The following is a 12,241-nucleotide window of genomic DNA, read 5'->3' on the forward strand; positions in this document are numbered from 1 at the left end:
CACGTAGGGACACATGACAGGGCAAAATTCAATTTTCCTCAGTCCAGTGAATCTGGCCCTCTGTGAGTGCGTCATGTGATCAAGGCCTGTAGAGGCCGAAATGCGACACGGTGGTGTGAGGGCGAAATAAACATCTTTCACAGAATTTGGTGTTCGCATTCATTCTTCCAAGAAAGTGGAGTGTTTGAAAAGTAAGATAAAAGGAGAATATATATATATATATATATATATATATATATATATATATATATATTTATTTAACATACTGGCGGTCGCCAGTAGGTAGTTATAGTTAGGACCTATTACCCATAGGAAATCTGCAACATTCTATTTGGAAAAACGTTGGCGCCGATTGACGAATCTGCGCAAAATTTTCCAAACTTTTGGCTAGCTCCGGTCCACTCCTATCCTGAAAGTTTCACGATGATTCATCAAGCGGGGGCCGAGAAAAAAAGGGGGTCCCAAAACGCGTTATCCCTATGCAATTTCCTATAGGACCTTTAGCCGCAGCTACAGCCCGAACTGCTGAATGGAATTACACCAAATTTGGCAAAGAGGTAGTCCTTGGCTCAGACTCGTACCTTTTGCTTATTTGGTGTAAATCCGTTCAGTAGTTCCTGAGAAAATGACAGTTAAAGTCATTTATATATCTATGGGCACGGTGGATCCGCGTATCTATCCACGTACCATAAGCACAGCCTGCACGCACACTGCCATGCACGAGCTGTTTGCTAATTGGCTGTCAAGAGTGAAAATCAGGAAGTGTTGGCAGCCATCTTGTGCCTCTGTAGAACCGAGGCACAAGAAACCCAAAACAAACGCCATGAAAAGGGGGCAGGGTAGACACACCCTGACCCCCTAGGCCTGCTCAGGGGTCCCAAAAGGACACCCGGGCCCACATTTATTTTTTAAATCGCGGGATGCGCGTAGGATCCACGCATCCTAGCGATATATAAAAAAAAGAAACGCGGTCTCCCACGGTAAATATGTTAATTTGCCACCGGGGGGGGGCAAATCCCAGGGGCATTATTAAAAAAATAGTGTGGGGGGGTCCCAATTCCCCCACACTGCCCCGGGGACCGCCAACCCCAGGGCTCTAATTTAATATATACGGGGGAATAACGCCCCCCCCCCTGCAACCCCGGGGACCGCTACCCCCGGGGCTTGTATGAAATGGGTGGGGGGCTCTCAGCCCCCCCCCAGGGACCACCACCCCTGGGGCTCTAATTGAATATATACGTGGGGCTCGCGGGGCCCCCCGCAGCCCCGTGGACCGCCACCCCCCAGGGCTTTTTACAAATGGGTGGGGGCTCTCAGGCCCCCCGCAGCCCCGGGGACCACCACCCTGGGCTTCAAACAAATGGGTGGGGGGCTCAGGCCCCCCAGCCCCGGGGACCACCACACCCGGGGCTTAGGAAAATTGGGTGGGGGGCTCTGAGGCCACGCGGTCCCCCTCCTGGAGCCCTCGATGGCTCTGGGTCCCGCCACCCCCCAGGGCCGGCTCTTGCAGTGTCCCGGGGGGCCCACCCCCAGGACACTGCTGTTTGGAACTAGTCCACCAGGTACCTCCAGTAAGCGCCACGGAGCTGTGTTGCGGAGTGTTGTAAAAAGGGGCGTGGCCTCTGAATACCTCTCTGCAGCGCAGCTCCCTGGCGCATACGGGAGGTACTTGGTCGGCTAGTTGCCCCCAGGGGACTGCAGGATTGAAGAGGAATTAATTCCCCAACATAAAACTCACCACAGAGCGTGTTTGCACACATGTCTCTGCAGGCCCCGCCCCTTCCTTCACCATTGTACAAATATTCCTCTAAAATCAGCCCTGGGGACAGCCACCCCCGGGGCTCAAATTTAATATACGCGGGGGGCTCACGGGGCCCCACGCAGCCCCGCGGACCGCTACCCCCTAGGGCTTCTAACAAATGGGTGGGGGCTCTCAGGCCCCCGCAGCCCCGGGGACCGCCACCCCCGGGGCTTAGGAACATTGGGTGGGGGGCTCTGTGGCCCCCCAGCCCCGGAGACCGCCACCCCCGGGGTTTCTTAAAAATGTGGGAGAGGGCCACGCGGCCCCCCCTCCTGGAGCCCCCGATGGCACTGGGGACCACCACCCCCCCAGGGCCGGCTCTTGCAGTGTCCCCGGGTGCCCACCCCGGGACACTGCTGTTTGCAACTAGCCCACCAGGTACCTCCAGTAAGCGCCACGGAGCTGTGTTGCGGAGTGTTGTAAAAAGGGGCATGGCCTCTGAATACCTCTCTGCAGCGCAGCTCCCTGGCGCATACTGGAGGTACCTGGTGGGCTAGTAGGCCCCCAGGGGACCACAGGATTGAAGAGGAATTAATTCCCCAACATAAAACCCACCACAGAGCATGTTTGCACACATGTCACCCCAGGCCCTGCCCCCTTCCTTCACCATTGTTCAAATATTCCTCTAAAATCAGCCGAACTACGAATTCCGATTTACTCACCTGTTATCAGGAGAGAACCCAGTGCTGCATCTTTTAGCCCTATAGTAACTAGGAAAATAGCCTACACCTCAAATTCTTTCAAAAAGCATAATCTATTTTTGCTTAAAGAGAAACACTTTGCTTCTGTTTATCCTGGTATTTTAATTATACCTTTTAACTTATATCCTTAGTTTATAGACTTCATACATTGATACATGGAGAATGAAATGCATCATTATTTCATAACCACATCACAAAATATTTCATTAAACATTTCAAAACCATTTACAAATAAAAAATCGTGCTGTACAAATTTTTTTCACAAAACATACAACTGACAATTGTGAATAAATATTGTCAAAAACAAAATCACTATCTTTTATATCATATTCCACTACTCTTATGATCAAAAAGAAAGGTAATAATCCTATGCCCACCTTCAATATCTTTGCTTGGTATCCTTCTAATTTGGCCAAGTGATCAATAAAGTTTGCACCAGGGGAATACATGTTTTTCTTTTGATTGTGTAGTGAGAATTAACCACAGTATCTCAACTTATTTTGAGAATGTGCCGTCGTGTTACAAGTACTGGTGTTTCCTTCTCAGGACTCTCATCAGGGCTGTCTTATTCTTATCTGCAATAAATTGTTTATGACATAAAACTAATATTAAAATCACTGCCTTATCATCTACTCTTACTTAAAGTACTTGTATCTAAGCCAATATACCTGTGTAGATTATGCCTTTTGAAAGAATTTGAGGTGTAGGCTATTTTCCTAGTGACTATAGTTCAAAACGGCCCTGCCTAACCCTCGTCCCTTTGGGCCTACCCCCCTTGCATCTTTTAACCCAGCACTGACCCTGAAAAGTAATTCTAAGCGTACATACCAGTAACTTGTATTTCCTTCAATAGGAATCCATTGTGTGGTTTTCACCAGAAAAGTTTCCAAGTGTCGATTTTTGAAACGTACAAAAATTCCTATAAAATCAGCAGAACTACGAATTCTGATTTACTCACCTGTTATCAGAAGTGACCTCAGTGCTGCATCTTGGAGCTCAGTACTGATCCTGAAAAGTAATTCTAACCGTACTTACCAGTAACTGGTATTTCCTTCCATAGGAATCCATTGTGTGCTTTTCATCAGAAAAGATTCTAAGTGTCTATTGTCACAAACTAAAAATATTCCTTAAAAATTGCCTGTATGACTTAAACGTATTCTTTTGACTGTTTACAGGAGATGCACCTGTGCTGGATCCAGGATCCACCACTGAGTAAGTAAAAGTAATGTTAACACTACTTACCCGATAAGTGTCAACTTTTAAAATACAATAATATTCCTTAAAAATCCCTACTGTAACCAAAACGTTTTTACTCAACTGTTCACAGAAGATGTCCCAGGACTGAATTTAGGATCTAGTCTTGTGGTTAGAAAAGTAATCCAAAAAGTAACTAATTGCATTTAACTAGAAAGTCACATTGAGCTCAATATTGCATTGTGTCAGAAATTGTTACGCATTTCAACTGTAACTACTGTACTTAAAAGTCTATTGCCTATTTGCAAAGTATTCAAACTAAAGTAATTCATTCTGAGAAAGTATATTTTGTAATGTAACGTATAATGTAATTATAATTAAAAAAATAAAAGATCTAAAAATAGATAGTTTAAAAAAATGTAAAAAATCAGTATAAAAAAAATAAATATAAGAATTAATACATTTAAAAATTATCATTTACAAAACCTTTGACATTCACTGAAAAAAACATAGGTTTCAGACATGTTATAGTTAGGAATTAACATTTAAAAAATCTTTGAAATTCACTGAAAAAAACATAGGTTTCATACATGTTATAGTTAGGAATTAGCATTTAAAAAAGCTTATAAAGTCACTGAAAAAACCATAGGTTTTAGGGGTGTTATAGTTAGTTGGACATTTCACTCGTACAAAACCATTGAAATTCCCCCGTTATAGTTAGTTGTATGAACTATAACTCGCGCCCGCAATCCACTGCTGATGATGTCACATATTACATCATTCATGACATGGTCAGTGACATCACTGATGACATCTCAAATGACATCACTGATGACATCCCTGTTGACATCATCCACATGACAATCTGATACATCTTATCATACACTAGTATAACCTTTCAACACTCATAAAATATGAAGTACCATTGACACACCAATACAAGTTTCTAAAAACCCACTCAGTGATTCCTACATCTACACACACATCTAAACACTTACCTATAGGTTCACTCATACATGCTAACAAAGATCAATAGAACACTATTAAATATACTATTTGTACCTACATCAACATTACACACCAGCACTCATCCTATTCACTTATGCAGTCATCCTACTCACTTATGCAAACAATTGATCATACTTATATTTACTGAGCTACTCACTTACACAAACATCACATCATTTATTTATATATATAGTAACTCATAATCAGGACGCGAAAGGATGATAGGTGGTCACCTGGACCTTCTGTGGGAATCCTAGCTCAAGTTAGATTAGTCTTATGGTTCACATAGGATCAAAAGTGCTTCTCATCATTTGGTTTACTCGCAGAGCCTGGGAAATCCACAATCTTTTAGGAGTTACTCTAACTTTCTGAGGTCGGAGCACAGTAGAGGATGCTAGTTCTCCCAGTGTCTGCATGTGAGGATCTCTGTTGTGGATGAGTTGAGTTTAACTTCACTAGTCACATCCATTGGTCGATACCTTGAACATAGTCATCTAGACTTGAGCTATTCAAACCGCTCAGACTCCCCAGTTTCAGAGGGATTGGTGTGTCATCTGCCTGGCTGCAGTACGCCCGGTTGCAATGTTTGAGGTAGGCCTTGAGAAAAGTAGAGCAATGATTGCTCTTTGGGGGTATACCTCCCGCTCTGATGTTGATATGATGTTGACATGAATAAAGAAAGCCAGGTAATGCTCACGTTGGTTGTCAGTGAGGTAAGACATTGTGATGAAATGTGCTTAAAATGGCAATTAAGCCCAGTAGAAGAAGTATAGGAGTATCATTCTTCCAAACTGTGGTTGTGCGGTCGTCCACGTTGGAGATCAGAGCAGATTCAATGTCTACCCAAGGGTGGAACCCAGTTTATTGGTTTGATGGTGATGTGTTTACTACAAGGACATTGCAGATCAGTTGGCTAAGAAATGAGCCATTTGAGATTTTCCATATGTGCTTGGTGGTATATGAAAGGATGCTGTCCACATGCGGTAAACTTGAATCATTTTGTGAGCATTCATGTATTCGATCAGCATTGCTCGAGTGAATCAGCAACTGCCCATAGTCAATTCAGACATACACCTTCCAATGAATTAGAACCCGCTTACATCACTATGCAAGTCCTAAGATTAAGGACCCAACAGTATGTATGCTATCTTGGGAACACTGACTGTCTCTGGAAGCTTGTGGTATTTCTTTGCAACATATATGTAGATTTAGTTTCCACATACAAAACCCACACCTTTGATGCACAGTCCTTACAGCCAAACCTGAAATTCAACTGCGAGTCTGACTTCCCTTCTCACATCTCAAAAGGCTACCGCTCTGCATCGAATATGCTCATAGATATTGTATATTTCTGCTCATTTACATGCAGTAACAAACTCCCCTTTTTATTTTGCAGGTCACTGAAGTATGATTAAGAAGGGAAGCGTCATTTAATAACATGAAGCGAAAATCACTCCATTGAAGAGGTTTATGTTGAAGAGGTGAAAATGTCTCAGAGCCCCAATAACTAAACAGTACCAAGAACCCGAGGAGGAAACAGAAGTAGAGAACCCTACTGAATGTGAAATTAATATCACTAATTCTAAGCATTCATTATACATTGCTGAACAACAATTTCTTTTATCGCAAACGTGGGTTATTAGGGTTATACAGCTCCAGAAATAGAAATGAGTAAATTAATGTCCAGACAGGTCGACTGAAAATAACCTCTTTTGTAAACTCAGTCTACATAGGGAAAGCCCTGGAGAAAAAACAAGCCATATCCGTGCATAGAACTTGAGAATTTTTGTCAGAAAGACCAATCACCTCAACGGTAGTGAACACACTTTAGTCGGAAGAAGTAAAGAAATCCCTGGTACAAAACAAACACACCTGGTGGAAAAGAAAGTACAAAGAAAGTCATTGTAAGAGGTCCTTTCCAGTTTCTAGCAAAAACAATAAAGTTTTCCAAAGTTTGTTTCAGCCATGCTAAACGTTGAAATGTGACGCCACCAGTGCTCAGGTGTTAGCCACAGCTCTGGAGACCGTGCCCTGGGCATTGAAGAGAAACAATATTCTGCTACTGAGAAATGTGTAATGTAATCTTCCTTCCTTTGCACATGAATATCCTACACTAAATCAAGATAATAACTTTGTCAGTGTTTTATAACCTGCTAAATAAATGTTAGTACAGCTCCAGTCAAAAAGTGATCCTAACTCTGCCGGACAGACTTCATATAGACATAACATGGAGACCATATCTCCATGAGAGACATTTTGAAAGGGTCAATGGATTAGCCTAATTTGCTTAAAGAGGTCACAACACTACAAGTCTAGATAGATTTTCAAGTAGACTCAATACAAGTGTTAAGAATAACACGTGAAGCACATTGAGAGGTTTCTGTTAACAATTATTTAAACACGTCCGGACTTTGAAATCGGGTAAAGACTTAATCTGCTTTGTACTCAAGAAAAAACTAACCTGGAGACAATAACCCAAGAAAGAAATCTTTTAAGTGCTCAAAATGTGAGGATGGCATTTTCTCGCCAAGATAGTATACACTAAGGAAAAACCTTACAATTACTCTAAATGTCAGAAACTCTTTTGGCAGAAATCTGATTCACTAAAGAGAATTAAGACTGGATAAATCCTTTAACTAATCTGAATGTCGAAAAAGCTTTATTTGTAAAAAACCTTTCTTAACATGCAAGAGCACAAATAGGGGGAAACCTTTACAGTTCTCAGATTACCAGAAACGCGTTTGTTATGAATTCTCTCACTCAGCATGAGAGAACACATGAGGGGCAAAAACCATACCAGTGCTCTGAATGCAAGAGAACTTTCAGGCACAAATGCATTCTCACTGAACACAAGAGAACTCACACTGGGGCGAAACCCTATGGGTGCTCTGAATGCCCAAAAAGCTTCGGTAGGAAAAACAGTCTCATTAACCATGAGAGAACTCACACTGGGGAAAAACCTTATAAGTGTACTGAATGCAAGAAAAGATTTAGTCATAGAGTCAGTCTCATTAACCATGAGAGAATCCACACTGGGGAAAAACCATATCAATGCACTGAATGCCACAAAAGCTTCAGTCAGAAAGGCAGTCTCACTCAACATGAGAGACAACACAGTGTGCAGAAACCTTATCAGTGCCCTGAATGCCAGAGAAGCTTCAAACTTAAAGGCAATCTCACTCGACATGAGAGAACTCACACTGGGGAGAAACCATACCAGTGCTCTGAATGCCAGATGAGCTTTAGTGTGAAAAATAGCCTTACTCAACATGAGAGAACTCACACTGGGGAAAAACCTTATAAGTGCTCTGAATGCCAGAAAACCTTCCGTCAGAAAGGCAGTCTAACTCAACATGAGACAAAACACACTGGACAGAAACCTTATCAGTGCTCTGAGTGCCAGAAAAGCTTCAGGCTTAAAGTTGGCCTTGCTCGACATGAAAGAACTCACACTGGGGAAAAACCATACCAATGCTCTGAATGCCAGTGTAGCTTCAGCGTTAAAGGTAGCCTTACTGAACATGAGAGAACTCACACTGGGGAGAAACCTTATAAGTGTTGTGAATGCCAGAAAAGCTTCAGTCATAGAGTCAGTCTCACTTACCATGAAAGAAAACACACTGGGGAAAAACCTTATAAGTGCTCTGAATGCCAGAAAACCTTCAGTCAGAAAGGCAGTCTAACTCAACATGAGACAAAACACACTGGACAGAAACCTTATCAGTGCTCTGAGTGCCAGAAAAGCTTCAGGCTTAAAGTTGGCCTTGCTCGACATGAAAGAACTCACACTGGGGAAAAACCATACCAATGCTCTGAATGCCAGTGTAGCTTCAGCGTTAAAGGTAGCCTTACTGAACATGAGAGAACTCACACTGGGGAGAAACCTTATAAGTGTTGTGAATGCCAGAAAAGCTTCAGTCATAGAGTCAGTCTCACTTACCATGAAAGAAAACACACTGGGGAAAAACCTTATAAGTGCTCTGAATGCCAGAATAGCTTCCCTCAGAAAGGCAGTCTAACTCAACATGAGAGTAAACACACTGGACAGAAACCTCATCAGTGCTCTGAATGTCAAAAACATTTCAGGTTTAAAGTCAGTCTAACTGAACATGAGAGAACCCACGCTGTGGAAGAAACCATACCACTGCTCTGAATGCCAGATGTGCTTTAATGTTAAAGGTAGACTTGCTTGACATGAGAGAACTCACACCGGGGAAAAACCTTAAAAGTGTTGTGATTGTTGGAACAGCTTCATTCAGAGAGTCAATCTCATTTGCCATAAAAGGAAACACTCTGGGGAAAAAGCTTATAAGTGCTCTGAATGCCAGAAAAGCTTCAGTCAGAAAGGCAATCTCACTCTGCATGAGAGAAAACACACTGGACAGAAATGCTTTCAGTGCCCTGATAGTCAGAAAAACTTCTGTTGTCAGTCCATTCTCTCTGTGCATGAGAGAACCCATACTGGGTTTAAATTGTGCCTCTTTTCTGAGTGCCACAAAAGTTTCAGTCTGACTGAACATGAAAGAGCCCATGCGAGCGAAGTACCTGATCAGTGCCCTGAAAACTGGAAATACGTCTGTGAAAAAGCTACTGTCTTATACTGCGAAAGAGCCTACACTGAAGAAAAACCAATAACCGAGACCAAACTGTAGCTCTACGCTTGCAGAGCCATGTCACAAAATGCAAAGGATGAACAACTACTCTTCAGTCCAAGGAGAAAAAGAAGAAACAACACATTAAAAGCAACGTGCAAGAAAACTGGACCAGAATACAAATGCCTGTAAGAGAGCACAAGAATATAGTACAAGGTACATTAAACTCTTAAAGCAATTTAGTAGCTACTCCGAGTGAAAGTGAAAGTCATAGCTCAGAGTAATAAAGTCTGCCCAATTATTTTCCGTCTTGAAGCCTCATCGTCCGGACACAAGGGATTTATTGGAACTCAGTAAGTTAATTGAGAGCAAAAACAATGCATTTCCATATTAAACATTCAGAGAGCAGGATCATTTGAAGAAATCAATCCCGTGCTGACAAATAGCAGATGACTGTGCGGCTATGCAGTGAGCTGTTACATCTTGGTTGGAGAAGAGAGACCAATAATGGTTGTTCACGATAGTGGCGTGAACATAAAATAGTTACTGTGCGCACAGAAAAAACATGTAAATCAGGAAAAATAAATTACGTTCAAAAAACAAAACTTTTCCAAGTACTAATGTGCTGACAACAGACAGTTTAATCTCGGTGTTCTTGGCTAGTGGCCAACTCGTGGGCCTGACGGTATTCCAATTGAGTTTGATAAAGTTTTTCTTCACACAAAGGTTGCATGTTTGCGACAATTGTTTGTTCAGTAATAGATTGATACTATTTTGGGTTCTTATGTTGAGGCACCAATTATTGTCCTAGCTAAACAGGATTAAGACCATAAACATGCAATTCATTTCAGCCTTTTTTGTTTTATTAAGCAATACTGACAAAAATGTTCGCAAATAGGGGCCCAGCTTTCCAAACATGTGTAAATCCGTTAATCACAAAGTCACACCACTTGTGCAATATATTAAACCCATTTTAGGAGTTGGAATTGTTTTTCCGATTCTCGAAATGGGTTTTGCGATCCATTCTGAATCAAAATGATATGTATCAATAGTTTATGACTGCCATTTTAGACGCAAGCCATTGATCAGTTGCCCAGACCTCAGGGGAAGTGGTAACAGATTCGAAAAGTTGTCCCCTTAGGCCCCATTGTATTTCCACTCAGAAATCTTATCATAAGATATTAAATCATAAACAAATTGCAAAATATTGGTTTGCAATTTGAAACCACTGTTTGTGACCTGTCTCTTAGTGCATTGGACCCATACACTTTTAAAAGTGATCTGAGACAGTTTTTCTTATGATCAATTCTATATTTAGAGACTAGATTATCATCCAGTAACACCAGTGCTTCCCAACCGTTTTTATACCACAAACTTTGGCGACCCACCTAGCTTTAATGGATTGTTTCTAAATGTCATGACCTTGACCTAGCCCTTCAATATCGGACTGTGGCCAAGATAATGATCTGCCCATAGACGGTGAACTGCACTGGAGTCTGAAGCTGGAACACTATTCCAAGCGGGGTGCTGGCCTGTGGCATCCATACACTAAAATCGTAAGGCTTCTGAAAATTTTGGGGTTGATAACAATGATTTTAGGAAATTTGAGAAACCCCTTTGGCGGCAGAGTATGGGGTAAGACCTAAGAGCTAGTTTTGTGTAAAATGAGGCTTTGTGATGCAGTTAGACTCCATATATATGTGTATATTTTATAGTTTTGTCTGCTGTGAACACGGCCCAAGTGCATTGGAGCACTGTACATGAGCACCAGATTACACTACAGAAGGTCAGATTAGTTTTATCATAAACACGGAAGAATAAGTAATTTGCCCAGAATTAAAGGATGTTGAGTCGACACCAGGACACAAACCTGGTTCCCCAGAACCAACATTGGCAGCTCTAGTAGTTTGGCCACATATACATTTCTCAATTTAAGACAAAGTCACACACATGTGGAATGGTTGTCTATCATGTATAGTGATCACCGTCTGTTTTGAAATGGCTTTGTGAAGTACAACACCTGCAGCAACTAATACTGAAAGGTGTACCTAGAATTTTACTTACGAATACTTGTAAATGTTTGTTTTAAAACTTATCTTAGGTGTATTGTTCAGCAGTTTTGCACTAGTGCACAACCTGGGCTAATCATTTTAAATATGACTTACATATAGATCAGAACTTTCGCGACTTGCCAATTATCGGCTCAGACTCACCAGTGGATCCCGAGCCACATGTTGAGAAAAGCTGCAGAAGACCCATTTGTAATGTATAAGTCTAGGCTGGTTACTTTTCATCATCTATGAGTATTTTTGCCCTGGTTGCAGAAAATGTTAATTATCCATTTTTATTTAAAGCAATTTATTTCACTTTGACACAGTTTTTCCAACTGTTATAGCAAGAGGAACTAAGTTGTATTGTATATTTGCCCCTCTTGCATCTCTACTAGGTGCTGAATTCTTGCTGTTTCATCCATAAATGTTATGTAAATAAAGTTATACTATGTGGGGTAATTAAATGAGACACTGATAACTTTTTGTTGGTCATTATTGATCTTATCACTGTAATTCCGAACATCTTGAAACACTTTGTTTTGTATGCCAGAGTTTCAGTTTATGCCTTCACATTGAAAAAAACCTAAATGTTTTTAGCTGAATATGTATTTTACTACTAGCTTGTTTAAGGGTATTGATTTGATATAGCGTCATTCTCTTTATATAGCTTCATTCTCATATATATATATATATATATATAAGAATGAAGCTATATCAAATCGATTCCCTTAAACAAGCTTGTAGTAAAATATATATATAGCTAGTGTAATATTTCGCCATTATATATCATCATGTGACTCTTAGTACAGAAGAGCGGACACAATGCACTTTGCTTTTTAAACTGTTTTCCTACTGTGACCAAGGCTGTTGCCGAAACGCGTAAGGAATGAAATC

General features: G+C 41.4%; 1 protein-coding gene across 2 annotated transcripts in view; it reads left to right on the forward strand.

The window, feature by feature from the left end:
• LOC144807719 (uncharacterized) overlaps positions 1–11,990 on the forward strand; it is a 54,474-nt gene extending 42,484 nt beyond the window's left edge. The window contains exons 2-3 of one of the 2 annotated variants that reach the window (XM_078673376.1): positions 3,678–3,714; positions 6,101–11,990. In XM_078673376.1, coding sequence (XP_078529502.1) covers positions 7,451–8,857 — 1,407 coding nt within the window. In that variant the 5' untranslated portion in view covers positions 3,678–3,714; positions 6,101–7,450 and the 3' untranslated portion in view covers positions 8,858–11,990. The remainder of the gene's footprint in view (positions 1–3,677; positions 3,715–6,100) is intronic. The other variant, XM_078673377.1, reaches the window with a different exon arrangement.
• Positions 11,991–12,241: the final 251 nt, after the last annotated feature.

The sequence above is a fragment of the Lissotriton helveticus genome, chromosome 1_2, assembly GCF_964261635.1.
Source record: "Lissotriton helveticus chromosome 1_2, aLisHel1.1, whole genome shotgun sequence".
NCBI classification, from domain to species: domain Eukaryota; kingdom Metazoa; phylum Chordata; class Amphibia; order Caudata; family Salamandridae; genus Lissotriton; species Lissotriton helveticus.